The sequence below is a fragment of the Galleria mellonella genome, unplaced genomic scaffold, assembly GCF_026898425.1.
Source record: "Galleria mellonella isolate WM207_F2 unplaced genomic scaffold, CSIRO_AGI_GalMel_v1 utg139, whole genome shotgun sequence".
Classification (NCBI taxonomy): domain Eukaryota; kingdom Metazoa; phylum Arthropoda; class Insecta; order Lepidoptera; family Pyralidae; genus Galleria; species Galleria mellonella.
Window position 1 is genome coordinate 7,821,124 of NW_026441995.1, and position 27,492 is coordinate 7,848,615.

A 27,492-nucleotide genomic window follows, 5' to 3' on the forward strand; every position below is an offset into this window, starting at 1 on the left:
TGGATTGCTGTACAAACAGTGACAGTTCTTTTAATAACGCAGATGAGTGTGGTACGTATAGGTATACGTTATAGTGTCTGACGAGAAAGCCTTTTTGTGTCATCGTCGAGTCGCGTAGTCGCTGCGCGGATACCATCATGTCCTATATATTCTATGGCTCCAGTTTATGTTCTAAACATACTTTGTAAAGGTCTTACATCTATCTGATATTTACTACTGAAAATACTATTGCGAAGAACTTTTAAAATCGAGTTAAAATTATTTTACTTACATTCGTGTCGTAGGTATAAACAAACAAATTTTGTTAGCATAAAAATTATTAAGGGTAAAACATCGAAATTGGGACTTTGTTGGATACACTCGACCGTAGTCCTGCGGGCCAGTTATTGAACATATATATGTAGAAATGTACCTTAAAATATATACTGTACTCCATTAAGTAAATAGTGTATAAGTGATAAATGTTCGTATATGAAAGGGATTTTAAGTTAAAAACTATTTTATATTATTACATTTATTTAAATTTATTCGTGACAAATGATGACATACAATAATGTATATGTTATCGCTAAGTATTATTTTGAGCTTATGAGTTCTCTCAATTCCTAATTCAGCCAAGCCAACCAGACTTTCAAATATGAAAAAATTAAAGGAAATAATTTACGACATACGAGAAATATAAAATGTAAGTGAATTATTATATTGTAATTATAAACCACCGTATAAGAACCGTAACATAATATACGTTGTATACACTACCTAATTTACGACGAGAAAATATATTTTAACACTAATAAGTATAAGTAGATATATCAGAAGTGAAAATGCTCGACCATAGAAAAATAGATACATACTTATTAAAATATTTTAATAGCTTTATAATACATAGAATATGAATAGATCAAATTTAAAATTATACACAATAAGTGATTCCTTATATACTTATTTGAAACTTAATAATTTCAGTCAACCACAAGAGAGAAAATTTTAATAAATAAAATAGGCAATAACATTCAACTAGACACAGAGCCTGCGTCCCATAAAATGTATGACGTGAAAGTTAACAATATCCACATACACAAATATATTATAAAAACAGATAATGGAATGTTTCTAATCGACTGAACACGGGTACAGACTCCATGTCTACGCATCAAAAACTTTGCTGTTCGCTCGAATAAAATGTTTATCTACATTTTACTACTCTAACGTCAATTTTTACAATGCGTAAAAATGTTGACTATTCAGTCGGGTTCCTTAATTCTATGATGAATATTTTAATGTAAATCAACATACTTATTATTGTATTAGTGCAAAATATACACTGTATAATATCGTATGAGCTTGAGTCAACTAAACATGAGCATTCGATATCTTTATTTACATATAATAGAAACACGACAAATACTGACAATGAATGTATAAGTACGTTAAGACGTTTGTATAACAAAGAATTTAATTGTTCGTTTTCCTGTCATATCTAATATTTTTATTTCATCTATATATTTTATGTTAGGACAAATATCCTTTCTGCCACTCTTGAATCAAGTCGTTGACGAATATCTTGGCTTGTAACTCGAAGAAAAAGCGACTTGTAAAGGGCTCTAGCGTGAAGAAGATTCATGTAGTATCTGTATATAGGCGTATAGATTGTACAAGTAACATCATAGGTATACTTTAAAATCACGGACATAAGGGACACCTGACTCAGTAAAAATGAAGCATTTAATCCTCCTTGCATTATTATAATATTACAACACATTACATACAGTCGTTCAAAATCACAAAGCGTTCTTATGGCACAAATAAAAACTTAATTGGGTTTATACTTAGGTTAAAATGTCATGCCTATTAACGACTAAACGTTCGTGCGTTTTTGTATAGATATTGGTAAAATCTAAAAGTACTAAAAGCAGTTATAACCGCAATGAGTTTTAAATATTTAAGCCTCTCTAATGTCATCTTTAAATTCTATCTATGGTATTCTAGAGATCTACGCGTCGATTGATCTTATGAGTATAAAATATACAAAGGTTTAGCTGTGTTGCCGCTAATTAAGTGAATATGAGGCAACCTATAATGAAGATAAAAATGAGTTGGAAATACATTTAGTTAATGTCACATCCTTTGTGTATTTACTTTATTTTTTATTTTTTGGCACATTGTAAGAAGACAAGACAAATTATTTTAAATATCTAATTATTTTAGAAAGTTAAGTTTGAATTAAATGAATATGATTTCAATGTAGGTATACTTTAAATTGTGTAAATGACATTATTTTCAGACGCGGAATCTATTACTGTCCTTTAAATTCTTTTATTACATTTATATTATAACACATGTATCGAACAAAACTCATTTAATTTTTTAATTTATTGTAATAAGAAATCAGAGGAATACAATAGGCATAGCTGTTTATAGTGTCATTTGATTGGATACGGTTATTAGTAAAACGATTGGCATATTTTAAAAATTATGTCTATCTACTTATAATTTTGATTTTTTGGACACAAGTGTATGTGTAAGAGGCTAGATTATTTTTTTACCAATAAACTGCAATACACAAATGTACAATTATATTATGTGAGTATGTATACAAAATTGCCAAAAAAGTATCGAAATTCTACATTAGTCATGAATTTATGTCGTTGTTATTCAGTTACATCTTATCCTATTGTGATGGTAATTTCGTAAAGATTTATCCAATTGACGCACGTTTATTGAAAGACTTTTTGGTCCTAACTCACTTTCCTCTATTATACATACTATTAACTGCGTCTTAATTATTACAAAACATAACAAACCAAGCTGGACATTTTACAAAAATACAAAAGTAATCGTTGGTAGGTGACCCTCCATCGAGGAAAGCGTATTTTAAAAACCTATTGTTAATTACGTCCCTCTCAAAGTCTATAGAACGGTAAAGGCACGGTCATGATGTGTATTGCACTTATGGGGTTACTTGTCTGTAGTACTCATACAGACAGAGAGAAGATATTTCTCCTAAATGTTTCGAAACACGCTCTATACTACAAGTCAAGTCGAGGAAAGCGTTTCAAGGCACATACTTTTAGAAATAATAGTTAAGTGGTACATTGAAAGGGAAAATACAGCCGCACCACGTTCGGATAAGGTTACATCAGATGAATTCAAATTAGAAAGACCTCTAAAAGCGTACCCTACGATGACAGATCCGATAATAGTATAGTGAATCCGCTACATTACTAATCCCGAGCGCTGGGTACATCACGTAGTACCTGTAATACAATTACAATACATTTTACATACACTATATAATAATTAATAATGAATAAGTACATAAAAATGTAATTCGAAGCTCTTGTAGTTCACTTGAACTATTACCTGCACTTTATCACTGTTTTCACAAAATGAGATCACTCCCCGTGTACTATGTACAACGCATGCACGATATTAAAAGCGGAGCAATAATTCCGTTACGTAATCAATTCGTTATCGCAAACTCCACCGTTAGCTATTGTGGGAATATGATTCCCATTAGTTTTTTCGTGAACATGACAGGAGCGGTGCAGGGGCTCCGGTCAAAAAACTGGAGGATTGTGTCTCCTGTCACAGGGTAACCGGAGGCAGGTGCCATTGCAGAGGTGTCGCGCGGCGTGAAGGAAGGCGGGCGCGCGCGCGTGCGGCGGCGCGGGCGGCGGCAGCACCGGCGACAGCGAGCCCGCCCCCGAGGGACTGTCCCTGTCCGGCGCCGCGGACGGCGGGCGCTACACGTGCGTGCACGCGCCCGCCGCCACGGGTCACCCGCCCGCCAGCGCGTCCTCCGGCTCCGGCGACCAGCAGTTGTCTGATAGCCAGCACCCCACCACTACTGTCACGAATCCTATCAGCAACGCTAGCACTATGTATACCTCCGCGTTTCCTGTATTTAATTAATTACATTTTAATAGCTAAGAATATAAACAATATCATAATACCTTAATAGCAGTTATTTATTCTCACCTAGCTGCTTCCGAATGCCGAGTGGCTGCCGACTGCGCCAGAGTGAGTTGATAAGTGTCGGGTCCCCTCGTGTCCGCCAGTCTCGGTATCCTCGCCCTCTGGAATACTGACTGAATCTGTGTACAAATACGCGCAGTTTAAAAGTGTTTGCGTAAATTTGCACAGATATATTATTGATTTTTCGATCGTAGCTGGATTAACATTCCGTTAGCATTATAACTTTGTTAGTTACTATTACTACAATAAGAAAAAGTCGCACCATCCCTCGTAATAAAACAATAAAATAACCGAAGGTGTTACGATCGCAAATCTGGCGTGGAGCCAAAAACTTCCAATGCCGAAGCTTACAGTCCATACAAATTGGACGTTGATGACAGCAAAAAAGCGAAATTGAATTGTTGCGTTTTTTCGTCCTTGGGATACCTATTTTGATTGTGTAATCGTGCATAAAATCTAAATACGTGTATCATGCGAATGCAGTTATAGCTCTACCGTGACAGAGGTTATGAAAAACTCTAAAGCGGATCAAACGACATTATGCATCGTAAATTACAGAATATTTTTTATACATTGTGTCTAATATAACGTATATTATTATACATTATATTCAAAAATGATGATTTAGTTAATTACTTGACAAATCTCAAACAATTCAATTTCGCAAATCATAATAATAATAATAATATATTATAACAAAATGAAGTCATAAAGTAACTACTATATTAACTTATGTAAAAATAAAAAATAAAATTGCTTTTGAAGAAAGCAAACCTATATTATTTTGTATAAGTATAATCTTGAACTTGTTGGAAAATCCTAGCAACAATACCTACTTGGCTTCTACAATTCATAAATCAGTATATACCTCGAACTATTAGATTCTCGCTATTAGATACCCTACATAATTATAATACATACTACCGTACATATCATCGAAACGTGCAAATAATTTTAATTGCGTATTAATATCATGCAGCGATACTATACTTAAATATAAACATTTTTTCATCGGCAATAATCGATGATTTTAAATAAATCAGTTTTATTGGCTCCTAAAGTATAAAAAACTTTCTGTAATTACATTTTCTAGGCGGTAAGTTACTTACATTGTCTCGTCGCAGCCGTTTCGTTGCGGATAATAAAATGTGAATACATAAAGTAATATTCAAGGAAGTATTATGTATGTTTAAAATAATATAACAATAGAGTCCGTAAAAGAGAGCAACATCAAAATAATGTAATGATTGATATGAAAATGGGATATAGTAAAAACAACAATGGTGGGTACATAAAGTGATATTTTAAGAAAGCTTAAGGCGAGCTCTTATAACAGAGCCCGGTAAACATCGATTACCCTACCTACTATTTATACAGTTGCTTGTCTACTAATGCCACTAGGGATGTGTTGTTAGGCTCTAAAATATTTTACGTACAATTATAGTGAAACTTTATACTAAACATATTTCATATTACATTTATTTATGAAAGAATTTACGTAGGCGCGTTGAAAAGGGTTCCTGGTTTTGATAAAGATCGCTTTTATCACAGTAAAAATTTTAAAATATTTTATTTACATGTAATTTTTTTATTATACCAAAGACTGACATCGCAGTTTGGTCTTCTGTTATTTCCCCAGACAGTAATGATAATTATAATGTGTCAAATTTGTATTTTTAATATTTTATCTATATAAATATATTATTTGTTTTAGGCATATTATAGTACTATACACTTACTAATAACAGTATATGTAGCTGTGCTTTGAAATTGTGTTTCACAACACACCTGTGCTGCACGTAAAATGTTTGTCGCAAATAATTTTGTAGAGCTTATTGGTTACCAACTATGGGTTTTATTAGAAATTTTTGCATATAGTGTTTAAAATTATACTCACGGTTAAAACAATCAAAAATATTTAAGGATAAGATTATATATAAAATATGTAGTAATAATGAATTAACCGGTGACAGCAATAGACTGCCCCCTGACATGTTGGATAATATGCACCACAATTTTTATTTGTGCAACTTAAAATGACGAAAATACTGTCGACCCACCTAATGGGAAGAGGTAATTTTCGCTTAAATGATATCCTATGCCAAAAAGGAAATTTGGGTATTTACTAAGGACAATCTTTAGCTTAACGATTTAGGATTATTATATTTATTTATTACATATAGTAACATAACATTAGATCATGTCCGACACCCAGATATCAATAAAGATTAGATTATCTAAATAATTCGATTCAAGTGCGAATATAGCTGTGATTAATAGTCGGGTAAGAGCAATTTCGAAGATGGTAGCGATGTAGGAAAATTTGTGTAGTGCTACAGTCAAGGGACTTATGCTATGAAATGTAATTAAAAATAATTACCTACATGCTAGAAAAAAGTAATTGTAATCCCACATGAGAAAATTTTACAGTGTACTAACTATCAGAGGGATACTGTACAAAAGTCGTTTGTGTGGGTACCTCTGCCCCAATTATGTTTCAAACGTGAAGCAGTTGTCTTTGCATAGCTGTGTTCCGGTTTGGAGGGTGGAATATGACAGTGAATTTTCAAGGTACAGGGGCATAACACCTCAGTCCTCAAGAATGGCAACTTATGGGGGTATCATGTATGAAATAGTATACTCTGTTATGTCCGTGGTACTGCTCATGTCTATAGGCAAAGGTTACCACTTTCCATTAGGTTCCATTAGGCATTAAAATAATTTAATAAAATATGAATTTTAGGAAACTATTGTGAAATTAAGCGTGAACCAAAGTGGTTACTCGAGTGCCCTGGTGGTTAGAATGAACTACCATAGAGCTACAATGACTACGTCGGATATCTCTTAATTTTTTGTTTAATACTATCAACAAATAAGACATGTAATTAGTAAATTAAAATTCAAAATCATTAATATTTTTTTATACTTGGCATATTTAGACATGTATTTAATCATATCGTATCCTTCTTTAAATAAAAGCTTTTCTATAGTAACTATTTATTTATTTTTGTATTTATTCGGATAAAATCACATCTGGATTGTTTAATATAATTGTATAATTATAAAAAATAGATAAATATCTCTTTTGATACTGAAGACTGTGGACCTTAGTAATTAAAATTTATATTAATTAATATAAGGATGATATATTTTAAATAAAGGACAACAAAGGCTGTAATGATAAAAGCAATAAATTGAAAACATTTATACTATCTTATAGATAATATATGCCATTATAGTTTAGCAGTTTTTCGTATATACATAAGTAATGTCTATGATAATTTTCGATCTTTAAAATTTACGATAATACATGTTGTTTAAAAACGTACTAAATACAAAATAAGGTTGTTCACTGTCAGTAAGTAATAACAATTTTTTAGCTTCAAGGCTACAAATTCGAAACTAGTCATATAGGCGGGTAACATTCTTTCATTTATTACTTAAAACAATCGTAATTGCATATTATTACATATTGAAATATATCTACAATCTTTACTTATCCTGAATTTTTTGACATTGTCATAAATTGCGTAATTCGGCATTATATTCTTTTCATGTCTTTTTTTATTTAACAGAATACTGAAACTTACATTTAAATACATTTTTAACATCATGTACTACATTCATAGAATGATAATATCATACCATGAGTTTAGGGTTCGGTAAAATAACCAGAGGTTTATGATATTAATATTATGTATTTAGCTGAAAATTTACTTTTTTAATTAGCTGAGGGTATTTATTTATGAGGGTAATAGGTATGATTCCCTATGAATGTTATTTCGTTATTATTATGGTCTTAGTACCGGATGTCTGTTAAACTCAACTGGATATACGAAAAAAATCGCATTATGATCTAGATAAAATGACTATTTTAATCATGTTGTAAGAAGTTTCTAAGCTTGGAATAGAATAAATTGTGTACTGTCTGATTTAAGAGTTTTTATACTTAAAAAGATGTTTTCGTAAGAAGAGTTACGAAAATGAAGAAATGCATGTAAAGATAGAAGTGTCTGATACTTAGTTTTTTCTGTTTATCTCGTAAGGACCTGAGGTGAGGATCATCGATATACATAAAAATCCCAAGATCAATATTAGAGATTAAGCACATCCTAATGAATTATGTAGGGTTTAGTTTAAAAATCTATATTTTTCGCTTTGTTTATTTAAATGATTTTTTTATTTCATAATTTCTTTACAATGTAACCATATACGTATATTTTATAGAAATTTATCTCAGTAAGAATAATTCTAATTTTGATTATAACCTTTACCGCCTTAATATAAAAAAAAAATCTGATAGATAGGTGTACAATACTAAGAATGTTTAGATGACTTACTACAAAAGCCTCTCTATTTTATGTCTATGAGTATACTTAGATATAAATCAAAGAACTTAGTAAAGATAAGCATAAGATATACGAATTATTATTATGCTCCGTTTATCTTCTTCTTTCATATATATTCTTCGTAAGAATTCCGTATAATTTTTATTTTTCAATTTAACCTTACAATATAATTTCTTCTATATATTGAGTAATAAAGGTATAATATGGTAACTGAATTCATGTACAAATGGATAAAAAAGTTGACCTGTTTTTTAAAGAAGTATTTTTATAGAGAATTGTGTATTAAAATATTTGGACTGCACTAATGCTCATATTAAAAAAAAACAACTTAATTCATACTTCTCCCCATTTTACGAGTAGGTTTATTACAAGAAAATCCTCACAGAGTTAAGCTCGACTTCGTACATTCACTTGAGCCTAATGTGCACCTGTAATTTTAAATGGTTTTTAAGTATATTTTTCGTGCATGTGAATTTGTGTGTGAATGTGAATCTTGGGGTTTTTTTGTATATCAATAGTGAAGGTAGATAGATATATAATAAGAATGTATATATTCCGTACCTGCGTACTCCGCCGACACCGGCGGGCGGCGCAGTCGAGTGCGGCACCCCAGGCGGTACTTGCGCGCCGCCTTGCACGCCGCCCTGCACACTGCCTTGCGGCGCGCACACACAACACCCTGCGCATACACTCGGGTGTCAGACAACAAACAAAAAGGACTTTCTTATTTTAAAAATTAGAAAATAATGTGCCTGTCTTATTTAATTTGTTACAAACTTTCCTTTTCAGAATGGAAAAGTGCTAACGCTTTATTTCGATTCTTTTCGCAAAGTAATCTATTAGGATTGCAATATGGTAGGTAAAGTAAAATTAAAGTAAGTAGATATGGAAAGGAGTAACATGTGCATAAAATTAACTTCTTATTAAAAAGGTCAATTTACGATTAAAAATATACCTAGATTATTACAAATTATAAATATCAAGTCAAATTTACTTGAAAATTATTAGATTTTACTAGAGGCTACGTAGGTTGTAATCCTTATATAGGAGCTCAGAAATAATAATCATTTCCACTTTTTTTGGTAAGTAAAGAGTAACTTTCTCTCTTATGTTAATTTTAATAAAATAAACGGCATTTCAAGTGCTTGCAAAAGATGGTTGCTATAGTTATTAGTTTTATTACTCGTAGATATAGTACCATAACAAAATCCATAACTTTAACAAATTATGTTCCCTATTTGCGATACTACAGTGATTGTGCTGATACTGATAACGATAACATGAATAGAAAAGACGGTGTCTCTCCAAGTTATTGAAACAGCTTTCCATATTTTATAATAGCATAGCGTAGGTTGAGTCTTCGCTATGTTGACAGAGAACATTAGACTGGCATCTATTATTTTCATTGTGAAGCGCTTGTATTTTCATGGAATTAAGAACATTCATCACGCGGTCGCATGTAAATAGTTTGTTTTAATTTAAATTCAAATTGAAAATGTAGTAACTAAATATGGTTTGTTAATTTTGTTGTAAAGTAGAATACTATAAAACAGTATTTTCAAATTTATTTCTATTTATACATATAATTAATGATAATATACATTGATATATAGTTAATTGCATTAAATATATACTTGATTTTAAAATTTTAATATATTTAATTAATTAATGTACTACAAGAACATTAATAAATTAAATAGAGATGCGATCCATATTTCAAAGTATCTGATTTATTTTATAAGTAATAATTTGATTTAAAAGCATAGACTAATTTAATTTGAAGCAGTAGTGTATATCTAAAGTTACAAGAAACTCCATACTCTGCGGTCTTATTTAAAGTGGAAGTTCCGCTTGCCTAGTTTACAAATGAAATTGTGTAAATACCAAGAGAGCGTAGTCTTGGACTGTCTTTAGTAAACAGATTAATAAAATAAATACTCGGGAACGAAATCGTCTGTATTTGCAATAATTATGCGTTTATGCATAGGCATATTAAAATATTTCCCATTAATAAAAATAGTTTTTAATAAATTATAACGATTCGTTTTTATTAAATTAGTAATTCATCAGTTACTTATTTAATATCAAAAACTTGAGAGAGAAATTTATGTTCCATACGTTGTAATTTAATATTTACAAGCTGTATACTATATACTACATTATATTCTGTATCTCTATTAACATACTAAAATACCGTTTAAATCGACTTTAAAAAGAAGGAAGTATTTTAATTTGATTGGGCTTGAAATTATTTGATGAAAATAGCGTGGATATGCGAGTATTTTTTGGAAAAAAAATATCTACAGTAGATATTACATCAACGCATGAAAATGTCTAAGGATCAATAACAAAACAGGTGGTACAAGAAGGTCAAATATTCAGCTTTGTTGATACAAACGCAATAGGTTTTGAATAAATCAAAATCTTTTGTTTTGTAAGCCCCACAACAATAACTGTAATATTTTATATGCAGCGATAAACACACCCTTTTACAAAGATTTTCAATCGAACAGAATATTTGGTACGAACAAAATGTTTGAAATAACAAACCGTAGACCCAAATAATAGATTATTGGTTCAGGATAAACAAATAATATCATACAATTTTCGTATTTTAATGATTGAAATTGATATATTAGGAGTATTAAATTTATACATGTTTACAATCAAGAGAATATTTTGATACGAAGTAATGGATAGCATCATCAGTTTTTTTGTTGTGTAATAGGGACGTTTAAAAGAATATATAAAGGGATATCTATGGGCTTAAGCATCACTTATAAATACATATTGATCGATCAATTTAAAAGAAACATTTTTATTATGAAAATCATATAGATAGTCAAATAATATTAGAACTTACATTCCGAATGGACGGTAGAATGGTAAAAAAAATTATATATTAGAACTGAAATATTTGAGTTTTAAATTTTACAAATAATTATGTATATATACTGATATTTCGACTCTTAAGTTGTTGTCTCAAATCTTTATTATTAAATCAATAATCATATATTTACATAAAGTACTACTACAAAATGGTACATACAAACCCATTTAAAGTAGCTATTTAGATGCTAGTCTGAAAAAGACACAGTCATACAGTCATTTTTAATATAATTTATTTTGTATTCGACAAATAGTAGACTTATTATCAACATAATCAATTTTATGAAACATGAATATATAATGTATAGTATAGATACCTATACTGTACTGCCAATGGCAGGTACTTCTCGTATATGCTACCCATGGGAGTTAACGTATTATACCTGTTGTAGCTATCAGGCATCTATCAAGATTTGTAAGATAATAGCTGTAGCTATTATCATACAAATCAAAGTGAACACAACACACGCATTACTACTTTTTGGTAGAAGTTTTGATATTTATAGAGCTATAATAGAATAATAATATTTTTGCCAAGACATGTGAAAGTTTATCTGAATATTACTATATCACGATGTTTGTAACGAAGTTATGTTTATATACCTATCTAATACTAAATTTCACTTTCGAGTTACTACATAAAATTTTTGTCGAGAAAAATTTAAGGGAATGGCAAAAATTGTTTTATATGTATATTATATAACAGGTACTAAGTATCTTATACTTACTTTAGGAAGGAATTGGTATTGAAGGGACGTTGTTATCAACAAATAAATTTTATAATATTAAGGCATGTAGTGTGATATGATACACTTTTTGACTTGAGTTCTTATATAAATTGAGGCGATTGCGAATATCTCTATTCATTGTAATTAATTATGTCAGCTTTACTTATGTTTTAAATTCGGCTATGTCCGTCTAGCATCAAACTCAGCAAAGCAAAGCAAAGCCGATATAATTACGATAGAGTATGACTCACAATAAATATTTCTGTCTATGTTTGCGTTCAAAATTACACTACAAGTAATTGATGTACTTGGAATGAGGTATTCTCTTTATCATCATTCGAGCAAAAGCGACATTACCGGCGAGTGCTGCGAGAGCTGCCAGCGAAAGGAGGGCGGAGCGGCTGCGTGCCATGTCAGCAGGGCATGCCGCGTGGCGCTGGCCCCGTCATCGCCGCGCCATGCCGCCAGCTTCTTCGCACATACACCTATGGCGATCACCCTCTTGCTATCACAATCTGCGTCATAAAGAATTATATACTTACATTATGTATTTACCGCACGGGAGCGCGACATGTATGTTAAGTCTGTTAAGGTGTTATTTTGATTATCCGAATTTTGAGTTAAATATAGCGGTTTACTCAATAGTGATTGAGTGAGAGATGACTGAATAATTTTGTACTCTGTCGATCGAATTAAGTATATGGAAGAATAGAAGGAGACCTTAATTCAACTATGAGACGATACCTAAAAAATCTCGATTTTCCACTATAACGCCAACCATATCGTAACATGATCTGAAGTCACTAACTTATTGCACTAAAAGAATAAGTCAGTACTCGATGGAAAATCTTCACAGAGTTTTGTATGTAATATGCAAATGTGTTTTCAATTCTCAAGTGATAGGTACTTTAACTCCTAAAATACTGAGTGCATTCGTTTATTAATCAAGATAACCTATAAAAGCATTTACCAATACTCAGTAGTGTCAGAAAGTCATCTATTCCGTAATATATAATTTCTTAAATGCGCATTTAAGGTTGTCTTACACACGATTAATTTTGACTAACACACGATTTATGTTGTAGATTGATTTAATCAAATGCATAAGGTATTTATATTTATTTGTATTTTATAAATTAAATAAAGGTAAGTAAGTCCGTGTGGTTCCGCTATAGAATAGGCCATCCGTTCCATTCCCGTGGGTGTCGTAAGAGGCGACTAAGGGAGGGCGGAGGATGGGCAGCAGCGTCCCTCTTAAAACATCTCCAAAGCCTTACTGCGGTTGCTAATTCGCCTGCCAAGTGTGGCAACTACTGGCAAAACCCACCAAGGGCGAGGCTTATATTCAGCATTGGACAATTAAAGACTAATATGATGATGAAGTAAAATTAAGAAATTAATTGGTATTATATAGTTAATAATTTCTGTATTTTCAATATTAAATGCCGTTATATGGTCCCATATTTCAGCACGAAATATCTAGTTCGAGAAAAGAGCAGAGTTCATGCTCATTAATCCTTATCGCAGACAATTATTTATTATAATTTTCTAAATAAATAATGTATTATAAAGAATATGTCAACTTCACAAATACGTATTTAAAATAGCGAGGTTTGTCTAGAGACGCTCAAAGCAAATATAAAATATAATAATTTGTTAAAGAAAAGCCCTTATAATAGGGTACGACAAACTGCTACATATTTGTAGAGAATAAATGGGGATACCTACAGCGTGGATGTTTTATTGTCTTAACTGAAAGGGGTATGGCGAAAAATACACTAAGTGTAAAAAGATTTATTACGAGTAATGTCATGTTAGATATTTCTTGTTACATTTAAAACTAGATCTAGAGGGTTAATAAATACGTTTCAAGAATTATAATAGGATTTAAATAACTTACCAAGTTTAATATTCGCGCTGAAAGCATTATATTAACGGACTAGTACATTTACATCGGCGGATTATATGAAGCGAATCCTTTTATAATTCGTGTACAACGGAGTTTTAACCCATTTGTTTTTTTTTTCTTTCACCATTATGTCTATCAACATTACACGTTTTACCCATTGACGTCAAAATCACCACCAGCAAGTTCGTCTTAAAACATGGGTGGAAAATTTATTTTCTAGTCGTGCAATTATGCGAGGTAAGTTCTCTCCGTGCTTCTATTTTTTTTCATTTGTGGTTTTCTTTGTTGATTTTTACTCTCTTAAAAAGTTATTTACAACAAAATAATTAAGATTATGTTTCACAAAAAACCGACTTCAATTATGACAAAACCAGTTATAATGATTTAAAAGCTAAATCGATTTTGGTAAAATTTTTATGGAATCAATTTGTAACTCACTGTACGTCACTTGCAGATATTAAATGATTTTCGAAATCAGTTTATAACTGATGGAGTTATGAGGTAACAAACATAAAAGAAAACAATTAAATTGAGAATCTCTTTTTTTTGTAAGTCGCTTAAAATTCACTATTATCTTATAATATCATATATTGTACGAAACCTATATATATCTGATTTCTAAAAATTTAATTACTTTACACGATTATTGTATTATATGTTCATATTACGTACAATTAATTACATGTGTACTAATGTTAAATAAATAAATAAATCTTTGTTAACTTTTAAGATTGTTGTATCAGCTGTTAACTGCTCACTGTGCTGAACAGAGCCTCCTTTATATGGGGGTTTTGTGAGTATTTGGCACTCTTGGTAGGCGGGTTGCGAACCATAGTTTGGCTTTTGGTGATGTTTTAAAAGAAACACTGCTGCCCATACTTTCTCCATACACTTAGTCATCTCTTACGACACCACCGGGATAGGAAGAGGTGGCTTATTCTATGGCGAGACCTAAATTTAAATTTTAAATTACTAATTATTAAATAAAATACTTGAAAGTTTTGAATTTTATTTTCCTTATCAGTGTTGATAAATCACGTAATTATAGATTCATTTATTTATTAGAACTATTCATGGTGCAACACTATTCCATGCTCACAGTTTACACACACAAATTTTAATAACATTAATGTCTCGTTTTTTGTGATTGCATTACTAGTCTACGCTTAAATCAGGCAAACAGAATTATTATTACCTACCCTGTAAAATCTTCTTTATCTCATGAACTGAAATAGTGTATGCTGAAACTGTTAGGACTGAAGCCAATTCAGAGCGTTCATACTAAAATTTACTGAAGTTCAAAATCAATTTTTAAAAATATTTTTAATAAGTGCTATACTAGTAAACAAAAAAGTTAATAAGAGTTATAATATTATTACCATATTTTTGACTATTACTTATATAAGTATTTTTCTATATATATTGAAATATTTCACATGACACAAATAAAATTTCATATGCTACGCCAAATCATATGCCACTCCATATACGTTTAAACTACTGGAAAACCCGTCCTGATGAGGAAGGTCTATGTTCTAAATAGATAGATCTATGTCAATCAGATAATATCAATGATATTTTCTGTTTGACTTATCGTTAATCGTTACAAAACCCCTTAAGATGTGACGAACGTAATATTCTTCTTTGTATCTAAAAGAAATAATGAAAGAAATTTAGTAGTAGGTATATTTATCGATGCCCAATTTATTTATTTCTATGTTAATTTTATCATTTATCTAGTTATATCTTTCATTATGTAACAATCTCTATCTACGTTTATTCAATTTTAAAGCAAATTACTTCAGAACAACAACTTCAATGGTGATAAATATAATCTGAAATAACATGATAGTCACATAGACTAAGTCGCGGAACATGCAGTAGAAAATATTTTTAAGCGACCTCAAAAAGAAGAAGTTTCAATTTTTTTCAATTTGTCTGTTTCTACTTTATGTGTATTTATAACTATGGATATTACAGAGGTAATTGAATACGTTTTATAGGTATATAACCATTAAATAAATAAAGTGGTGATAAGGAATGGTTTCGTATAATAATAATAATAGAATGTAATTACAAACTTGACAATCTGTCCTTGTAACTCTTATGGCAAAAGTTGTAAATTTTAGATTTAAATGTAACTAGTAGTTATGTGACTTCGCCCATATGAACATGACTTTTATTGACTGGGGAAAACGTAACATAATATTATGTTCTTTTCTGACGTTAAAATGTACGGCAAATTTCAAGACGACTAATTTAACCGATAAGGCTTTGGTTAAGGAATCATAAGTTAACAATCTTACTATCACGTTTTTAATTTTAAAACAATAAGACACAATATATTTTACATTTATGTCTATATAAATATTCATCCTTATGAAGATATTATTATACTATATACTTACTACCAAAATTATAAGAGTATAAATAAATAGTAAGTATATACTGATATATTTTTTATAAATCATTAAATATTGAAATAAACTAACTGAACCCAAGCGACCCTTATCAATCACGTATTTATACATTATACTTGGGTTAAATACATTGGTAATTAGGTAGAGATAAAAGATATAATGTATAAGAGATACGCAGTATAAAAGACTATGGATAAAATTCTATGACTAAGTATTAGACAATCTTTAAACATTTTACACAAAAAAAAATTACATAAAAAATCCAGCAGTTGCCACGCCTGGCATTCGGGTTGGCAATCGCAGTTAGCTTTTAGAGATGTTTTAAGAGGGACGCTGCTGCCCAGCTCTTGCCCTCCTTTATATTATAGCCCCATTATCATATACCCTGTCAGGTCGACCTCCACGTGGTTCCCCCTGGAAACCATTGTGACTAATTCTGCTTGAATTCATCAGGATGGGCTAACTGACCTGCTTTCATTCTCATCAGTCATCTATCACTGGTGCCCTGCCAGTGTATACCGGTAGCGCGGACGGGGTTACCATACCATTATCACCAATTAAAAAAAAATATGTGGAAATAATGTTACCACATTTCTAAATACGAGCAGAAAGCCTCCTATACCATAAAATAGGTATGTACTTAATGTTCAAAATTGATAAACCATCGCTAGTCAATCATTACAATATTAATTCTCTGTCATCTACGACAAGGGTGAGAATGATTGAGGAAACAGAGGCGAAACAACAGGTGGTCCATATTTAATAGTTATTGCCAGGGTACAATTAAATTGTCTGTCTGGCCGACTGAATCGGTGGCGAGGTGTCGCTGAAATATCGGGAACATACCCTGCCCTGCTAGCTCGGTAATGTCGGGATTCTTGACATGGGTCATGTTTACCTAAACATCCCTTTAAATGTTATTTGGAGAATCCACCTATTGTGATGTGTGTGGTGATTTAATTGCTCCACAAACAAGGGTTCTTCATGATAGTTCCACGTAGTTCTGTGGTGTTTAGGATTAAAACACTGAAGCCAACTATTTTCATTTGTCTCCGCTGCATTACAACTATCACAATGTTTACTTTGTACTAGCTGGTCACGTGATTTCGTTCGCCTGACCGAGATAAAATATAAAATATAAAAAGATAGCTACTGATATATTTTATTTTTAAATCGATGTTGTTAATTGACGAATAATAAAAATGTATGTATGTTAAAGCGATATCTTCAAAGGAATGGTTTCACTCTCATATTGGTCCTATACTAATTTAGTCAAAATCAATACACACTTGACATTAATTTAATCACCTAAAATCATGAAACAAATCACTGTGAAACAGCTAGTGGGAAATAATCCCAGAGTTGGCAATATATTGAATAGAAGGGATACTAAACAGACAACAAGTTGAAATGACAATGGGCCCATAGCTTGAGCAACTAATAACTGATGATAAAGGAAATCTTTGAATGGTGAGCCTATGCAAGCAAGTGCAGTTTACTTGTAGGGCGATCCACAAGCCTTGAAATAAATACAGGTAGAGGAATAAGATTCCTAAATTCAGGGCATTATAATATATTTTTAAATAAAGATACTTATGTTCATGTTATGTAATACTTTAAATATAATAAGTTGAAATGATACGATAATACTAAACTATTAGCAAGTATTTTTATTCTTTTGTGTGCTTCAAAAGTAAATTAAGGGCTATTGTTTTTCGAGGAAAAAGAAATAAAGTAAAGGTTGCAATAAAATTTGCGACACTATGATGAATGATGGAGGGGTGAGTCCACGACACAACAATAGATGTCACGCACTTGCGACCTCATAACCATCGACTCCAATTTATGGACGGTCTTTTCTCACTCCTCAAGAGAGTGTGAAATATAGTTGGGTAGAATCATTAATCTTAGTTGTGTTAGAGTTATATTTGAATTTAATATGCGGAATGTTATTTCGAAGTAGCATATTCTGAATAGTTGACGCTTACTTAATAAATTGTAATGTAGTATACCGTATTACTACATTACAATCAACTATATATACATTTTTTGCTTTAAATAAATAAGTAAGTACTTAACTATCTATAAATGTTAAATGTCAAAATACTGAATGAAACAAAGAATATTAGAAGAACAAACTTAATTTCAAATTATAAATACTTTAAGGACTGACATTATGTTTTAAATTTACGTTAAAGTCCACGATGAAACAATAAAAATTGAAAGTAAACGATGCATAAAATGTCTCCTTAATCTATTCTCTAAAATATGCTTAGCCGGCGTTAAAGCGGCTGTTGTTTTAGTTACAAATATTAAAGGTGATTCAGCATTAAAGTCTGAAACCTCTACGAGTATGCTGCTACGGGAATATTTTCTCGCAAAACATTTCCCTTTATTGAAGGCCGACAGGTACTGTATTTTTCATTGCGGTATGTATACGCAACAGGACTAAAGAATGTAAACAGTATGCCAGTTTTATTTTTAGTAGTGCAATTGAATGAATGAATGAAAATTTATTTCAATAATCCACAACACTTAGACTGCAAGTATAACAACATTAAAAAAATAGAAAAAAAAAATGTTTACATTTATATATAACTAGCGGTCCGTCCCGGCTTCGCATGGGTGGATATTTTTACAACATTTTACACTTTTTAACATAATATCTTTCGAATGGAATATACCTACGATATGAAAAATTCAAAAAGTAATCTGCAAGTATTGAACCAATTTTGAATACAAAAAAAAAAATACTTGGATAAGGATTAATAAATAAGTATGAATAACATGTACAACGCGACAGCGTTATTTTTCTATTTCTATGAGTTATTAAATTCCTAATATCTATTGAATGGAATAGCAGATTTGAACAATTAAAAAAGTAATCTACATAAATTGAAACAGTTTTGAAAACAATATGATTTATTTGGATAAGGATTTAAAGAGAAGTATGAATAACATGGTGTAATTTTGGTCGGTATTTCTATCAACTTTTAAAATGTAAAAAGTGGTTATTGTGACATAACGATAATAGTTGGACATATAGTATCGTGAAATTTTTTGTTTATAGAACACACTTTTGTTGTTTCACCAATACTTTCCGCAGCACACGCAACGAAAGATGTTTTATAGCATTTTTTTACACCTTGGTTACGTTACTAAGACTTTAGTAAAGATCCCTAATCTTTTCTAGCAATAAATAATACTATGTTATTCAGGGTAAATGTAGCTTTCTAATGGTGAAAGAATTTTAGATATCGGCAAAGTAGTTTTTGAGTTTATTCATTACAAACATAGATACACACAAAAATACAAATCTTTCCTCTTTATAATATTAATTAGTGTAGACTTCAATATTGTAAAACATACTTTTGTTCTATCACCAATAGTTTTCACAGCGCACGCGACAAAAGATATTTCATAGTTTTATTATATTATTGTATATTATATACACAAAATTTTAAATTCAGGAACACTAATGTGTATATTGCATTCTAGTGGTTCCAGAACAAATACACAAACAGACAAATAAAAATTATAATAGTTATGGTTTTGACTTCTATTACTCTAATGAAGACCCTTCATATAATTTATTCTAAATTATTTCTTACGTACAGATATTAATTAGTTCTCAATTTTTTTATATCTCAATTTTGTTATTATCCTTGAATTGGGATTGTGAGACTATTGTAAGATTAATATTAGTAAGGAGATAAAACTTTATTTATACTCAGTGGGTGATCTAGGCGAAAGTCAGGCAATATGAATTCACTGTGAACTAATATGGTCATCCATTACTCATATAGACATTTATTGAAATCCCTAATCTCATTTGCGACATATACATTACATATCATATATCATACATGAGGTACGCTATAGTTTAGTTTATCCTAATTTATTGTCATTTACACTTTAAGATTCGTGCGTTCTGTTTTGATACACTACCTTACAGTATGCAACATTAAAGTTGTCATTCACTACTCCACATAATTTCTCAAAAAACCCTTTTAACTACTTTTAGAAATTTGGAATAAAATTTTTAAATACTAAAATATTATTTGGACGGGTGTGAGTAATTGTTCCATAAATAGTCTATTCGTGTATTTGTTATGGATAAGTAATTTATTAACACAATTAATTGATAGATAAGAAACTGTAATGAAGAATTAAACTTCGAAGAAACTAGACTATTAGTGCTGTCTCGAGATGGAATAAGATCCAGGCACTTAATTGTAGTAGAAATGTAGAAATAAGGCATAAACTAGTGAAAATTTATTATACTACATACATACATATGTACTCGTATTTACAGGTAATTCCATACGCACTTTCGATATACGCTGGCGAGGTACTAGTGAGGGATGACGGTTGAGGATGAATTCAGGTCAGTTGACCTATCGTGATGAATTCATCAGGTACTAATGGCGATGGTTTTCAGAGAGGGTCGGATGAAGGTCGACCTAATAAAGTGTATTGCTAGCAATAGGTCCATTCGACCCTATTACTGACAACCTCTTTCCCTTCAGGTTCTGACGTTATAATATCACCTGTATAAAAATGAGGGTGATGACGTGTTTCAGTACCTAGTCCTAGGTAATTGTATCGTTCAAATTCAGGTCAAGTGATTATTCATGAAGCATAAAGTGAAATCATTCATCTGTTAAAGTGGGTATTTGACAAGTTTCATCATTGCGATTAACCTTTGTCTATCGTGTATACAGTGTCAGCTTCATGTGGCGTGGTAATCGATGAGGGTAATGGATCACCTTTGGATGAGTGACCCAAATGAATATAAGATGATATAGAAGTTTATTCAGTACGGTCCTACGACATTGGTCTTATATTGACTCTTTTAAGTTATTAACAATATAAGTATAATACCCAGCTAAGCATGAAGCAACATAAATATAGGATAATTATTTATAATATATAGGATACTTGTATCTAATTTACGCAGAAAAGGTTGTGGAAATGAACAAGTTATAAATAAAAAAAATCTAAATCTGTTTGGAAAATTATTCTTTCTTAGATGATTAGAACAATCTTTCTATTGTTTTATTTTACTTTTGACATCGCGATGTTTCATTTATTTTCAACCGACTTAAAAAAATAAGGTTTCTCAATTTGATTGTATTTTTTGTTTGTTACCTCATAACTCCGTCACTTATAAATTTATGTGGAAATTTAGTTTTTTTTTATTTCAAAGTTATTACTTATTGCTTACACATTGGTCCCATAGAAATTTTATCAAAATTGATTCAGTAGTTTATATTCAAATCAAAATAATAGATTTTCCAAAATTAAAGTTGGTTTTTTAAAAAAATAAACAGGTAACTTGCTAAATCGTAATTAATTATTCTACTCATTAATTCCAAAAGAAGGAAATCTCATTCATTTCTACTTCGTTGCCAATTGTAAACCGATTTTGTTAAACATTTTGCAAACAAGAGCCCCGTATTTTTAGAGCAAAATTTTGCTTATTGCGAAATGAGTAATCTACTTATTTTAAATATTAACTTTCTGTGTATGCGTGTATTTTAATCATAAGTAAACCAACACAACAGACCATTTCGAGATAGCGTATATATAAAACATTACCATATTTTAAGTTAGACCTTCATAAATACAACTGTGTAAATTGCATCCAATTTGATGCAGTAGTTCCTGCGTGATATCGGAACAAACATACAGACAGACAGAAATAAATTATAAAAATTATTGTTTTATTGTTATGAAGATTCCTCATATAATTTTTTCATTCATAAATATCTTTCATATGAACACATCTAATAGCAGATTACTGCAGCGGCAACTGAGGCATTGATGGACGAACGTGCAAATGTGGGCCGAGGCGCAGCCGAGGCACACATACGTGAGTCCATCAATGCCTAGTTGTGGCCAAGGCTTGTATAGTACTTTTCTCAAACAATGCGCGGAAATAAAAACACAATTTTACTTTTTTAATTCAATGACGTATAACGAACAATAATAATTTTTCACGCGCCATAATGTTCTCTTGTTTTTTTTTCAATAAACAGCTTTCTATTTGCAAGCCAGTTCGAAATTTAAATAAAACCTTATATTAGTTACCTCCTTGGTTTCGAAGTAAAAGGTCATTCCATTTTTAAATTACAGAACAGATATGAGTTTACATAGTAATTTATCTGGCCCCAAAACACGACAAATATGGATTTTCATACAACTTTTGCCGGCCGCTGCCCGCATGTATCTGGCCAGTACGGCAATTTTGATTTATCTCTAAGAATATTGTCAAAATAATGCTCACATTTCCAACCGTGTTTAAGAAATTACAATTTGCATCTATAGATGCATGAATCCGCGTTATATATATTTTTTTAATCTACTAATTTAATTTAAATAATCAGTCAGTAGATCAGTCTGATTATTAGACAATATTTATTTTATCACGATTGAATGTGCTGTTTTTTGCGACGCGAAATGTGCTTTTGCCTTATAAATATATGTACGTACGGGCGTTATACACCTACACACTGAACTACATAGCGAAGGATTAAAATTGTATGAGAATGAAACTCGAACCACCTATTCCGGAAGCCTATTCGGATGCTCTGAAATGTCGATGTGTCCGGACAACCCGGATGAAGAGAGAGGTAATCTTACGAGTTATGGCTTCTTTAGTAACTTTTTAATAGGCTAATAAATATTTTATTTTATAATCTCGACATGCACTTTTTACAACTAGTAACACGCAGTATCACTTGCATTAATAATTTTGATCAGATTACATTTTTTAGTACGTTTTTAAATTTTAATTGTTAAAGTACTTTTAGCTCTTGGAATATATTTTATAGTGTTTGTACATCTATAGATGTTACGATTGTTACAATAAAGATTGTATTTTTAACCATTAATAATTTTATTTAGAAATATATAGGTACAAATCAGTTACCTGCCTAATATTTTGTTGATTATGAAGTCTAATCGTAAAGATTACTTATAAACAGTCAATTTACCATTATTAAATTATTTTTGATCACATAATTACCTACTATAGCTAGAAGTATGTTTGCTTCCGAAACGTTGTATAAAAATAATCAAAAATAGTTATTTTTTTACACGCCCATACGAAACTTAGCGATATGTATTTGATAAAACCGAAAAGTAATTCTTAGTACTTAAACGTTATAACGTACTTACTCAAAGAGTGATTGCTGGTATTGATATTTTAAAATCCAAAAGTATACGGTATCATTTCCAAATCCATATCCACTTCAGGCACTTGATCATCTGATCATTTTGGGGCTGCAAAACAGATTCGCACCGCACAAAGATATATGAACTATTGTATTATTAAAGTTTCATGTTAAAGCCGGCCGTATACATTTTAACATGTGAAGTCGGCGAGCGGGTCGAGACGGGCACGAGAGCGGAGCGCGCAGGCGGCGTGCGGGATACGGCGGGCGGCGGGCGTAGGCGCCACCTGTCGCTGTCGGCGCGACGGCGGGCGCGGGCCGGGCGACGGCTCGACGGCTCGACGGCGGCAGCGGCGGCGGCTCACTAGCGACTGAGGCAAACGCGCCGAGCCCGGGCACGTGGGGCCGCCGGGTGCCGCGCCGGCCGCCGCCCAGGTGCACCTGCACCCTCGCGCCCCCGCGCGGCCCGTCCGCGCAACCTCCGCTGCTGCTACTGCCTCGCTTGCACCCTTGCATTCTGTCTGCACTCTAAATAAATTAATACATGTACCTAATTAAAATATTGCCACAGGCAATGCTCAATTTGTCTAATGGAAGAGATTTCAATATATTGTACGAGTAAATATATACTTAATTAACATACAAGTTATTATTATTTTATCCGCCATTCCTATTTCCATCCCATTATAATTCAGTTCAGTACAGAGGTAAATGTTACGCTCAAAATCCTGTAGGACTACTATTATAAACTTATAATATTATATTATTAAAATCTCGAGTTTCGTGTAGACTATTATCGTAACGTATTTATATATATAGGATATAAGGCTTAAGTCGGGGCGTATGTATTTGAATCAGTGCCCTATCTAGTAATTTTGCCACACTAGTACAAAAATAATATTTACCGCATTTACACAGTCTATGGTATATCACTCTGAATAATAACAAAATATCCTGAACCATGAAGGGATTAAACCTTTCAAAAATAAAATTATATTTCAAAAAAATTATTCAATCACTGTTCCCAATATCATGTTAGTATTCAGTAGGTAGGGTTTCTTTAAAATTCCTACAAAAATATCAAAAAACAGGTTCTATGCAAGCAAGGACTCATATTATTCAAATATATCCTGTACAGACAATTTTGATATTGCCGAAACTCCTACAGCTATGAACACGACGATTGTCAAATAATTTTATGATGAAAACCGTAGTCATTCTTTATTCAGTAATATAGACTAAACCGTTCCATAACAACGTATAAATAGCCCATTACTGGGTACAGGTACTTCATTACAAGAGAATATCAGTCTATTTATGGCTACGCAAGTCACGCGGAATGGCATAGGTCATTCTCAGGCTTTCTAGAGAAAAAAAACTAGAAACGAAAACCTAGAAAGTGCTAGAGCATTGGATTTACTTTTTTTTTAGATGCCTTATACAATATCTTGAAAATTTGTGATATTGGTGATTAGTTATATTTTTACTTTGTCAGTACATTGAAGACGAGACCATTAAAATGTTTATTTAATTTTTGCTTCAAAGAGGGCAACGTTTTCAGCGTTGTTCAAAGTTTATATATGAAAATATAATTAAAAGGTTTGATTAATTTGAAAGTTTGTTAAAATCGGTACCATATAACTAGGTATCTGTTGTAAATTATTAAAGACTTTCCTTATAATTATTTGATAGGAGGCTCTAATTTTCCTGAAGTATTATTATACTTGTATTTGTATAATTATACTTAGTTTAAATTGTAAGTGAAATTGAGAATATTTTATTATACTTTTGTGTGTTTATGACTTCTGGGTTAATAATATAAAATACATGAATTGTCAGGTACTTGTCACAAACAAGACTTTTGGTCTACAAGTTAATAATGTTAACATTGATAACTTTTATTGTTTACCAGCCTTGTATGATGATGAAAATGAAAGACTATATAGAAATTAAATTAATTAATGTTATTCTTTGTATTATTAATGCATACTATATTGAGCAATAAATAAGTTTTTATAAAATCTACGAGTTAGACAGTAGTTTTTGGTACAGAGGCATACCATCTTTTTTCTTAGGAATGACGACGATTGAGGAGTTACACTATGGGTATTACAGTGTATTCAGTGACGATTGTCATACTGTTCATATGGTTACCAGTTTCCATAGTTTATATTGAATAAACATTTTTTTCTAGGAAATCAACTAAACAGTCGTTAACCAAATGATTACAAAGATGTAATCGTAGTAATAAGAATTATCTTTATAATGATAATAATCACGGACATAAAAATAATATGCGTCTAGATAGAACACAAACGAGTTTCGCATAGTTTGATTCAAATAACAACCTACCGTTGATATTATTAGGGGAGCACGTTGAGACGATCAACAGATGTCGATTTATCGTTAACGGAGTACCGTATAAGTAGAACATAATATAATGTATAAACAAAGGAAAAGGGGATAAATGTTTCGGTACTATGGAGTGATTTGCAGCAAATCTAACGTTATGCTAATAAAATTTTCAAACGCCATAACACTCGACTGAACATATTTTCGAATATCTTCAGTTCTTACTAATCGTTCTCGAATATTATTTAAAATTTTGTCTTATGATTATTATTACTTTTCTATATATTTATCTAACCTTTCCTTGTATTTTCATCTACGAAAATGTAATTATACAAAAAATATCCAAACATGAATTAAGTTTTGTTGGCATTTTATTATGACTGGAAGCACGTTGAACATTTAAAACGTTCACAGTACTTCCAATAGTATTTAATTTAACAGTTAATTCTGCTAAAGTGTTGTGAAAATATCACGAAAGTTAAATATTAATCTCTATTTTCCTGCTAAAGGTGCGTAATAAGAAATTAACAACTAATTACATTTGTTTTATTACATAAAAGAGAATGTGTATGGTGGTAATATAATTCTGAGTATTAAGTTTATAAGAGTAAAGTTGTGGTAAAGTAAATGTGCATAATGGGAAAAGTGGTGGCGCGGTCGATGGAACAAGTTATAAAATAAGCCACCAGTAGGCGTGCAGACGGCTGCGACGGGCTCGCTCGACTCGGCACACTGGACCCGTGCCAACCCTTGAACCTCAATATAAAATATACTTACTCAGCTTTGACTAGTCAATTGTTTCTTAGTCAACGTAAACGTCAAAACATAACTACCGCTCGTGGGTTTTGATGGTTTTTTTGTATTTATTTGTAATTTTTTTTTTAGTTTATTTAACAAATACATAGGAAATAGAATGAGTTTTATAGAAAGTACGCAACAACGATATTTGTACGTTATTCATATACTTAATAAATTTTTAATCATTAATTATACAATAAATATTCGAATTACTTACTATCTATTTTTTCACTATCTATTTTCGCTCACGCTCATCAATGAGGAATGATGAAGTTTTCCCTCATAAAAAATAGTTGCTAGATACAAACGCGTTCTTGATATGTCACATACCATGTTTATCGTATTTCGTTCACCACATATCGTTACTGAATAAACGTTTTAGATTACCCCTATTATCGACAGCCACTCGCATAAACAGAACAAGCGAATTTATTAATATGCCAAACGGATTCAATGCTTAAAAGCTGCTTTTACTTACCTGTGATATTTTGCGAAACTTGTCGAGTAATGTTTTTGCTATAATTCTTCATACTAGGTGAAATCGGAACCATTAATATAATTTTAACGCCGTTTTTCAATCAATGTTTTCTTGGCAAAAGTATCAGCGTTTCGCAATTTATCTGATTTATTATTTTTTATATCCTGTATATTATTTTATTACTGCTAAAATATAGCTGCGCAAGTTCTATAGGTATTTAGTTACAGATATTTGTTTCATTTTATAATTAAATAAAAAATAAAACATAGACAAATAATCTCCTAATAATGCAGTTGGAATGATTGGAGATTCTTTTTTTAATATTTGTATGTAATAGTCCAATTTTGGTCCAGATGAAAAAAAATTTAATCCATTGTCCAAAAATTAAAAAATAATTGCCTATTTATGATCGC

The 27,492-nt window shown here is 31.3% G+C and overlaps 1 protein-coding gene across 3 annotated transcripts; it reads right to left on the reverse strand.

The window, feature by feature from the left end:
* Positions 1-498: 498 nt before the first annotated feature.
* Positions 499-23,994, reverse strand: LOC113512412 (uncharacterized). Of its 3 annotated transcripts, XR_008253883.1 has the most exons (6): positions 23,456-23,972; positions 12,302-12,459; positions 8,889-9,006; positions 3,982-4,097; positions 3,364-3,901; positions 499-3,257 (listed from the first exon to the last, which is right to left on the reverse strand). XR_008253883.1 is itself a non-coding variant. In XM_031909376.2 (5 exons), exons 2-5 carry the CDS (start codon positions 12,354-12,356, stop codon positions 3,780-3,782), a joined length of 393 nt encoding a protein of 130 aa, XP_031765236.1. In that variant the 5' UTR covers positions 12,357-12,459; positions 23,456-23,994; the 3' UTR covers positions 499-3,779. The 3 variants fall into 3 exon arrangements, 2 of the variants coding, with proteins under 2 accessions (XP_031765236.1, XP_026752099.1); XM_031909376.2 differs by having other exon boundaries at positions 499-3,901; positions 3,982-4,079; positions 23,456-23,994; XM_026896298.3 differs by having other exon boundaries at positions 499-3,901.
* Between the last annotated feature and the right edge of the window lie 3,498 nt (positions 23,995-27,492).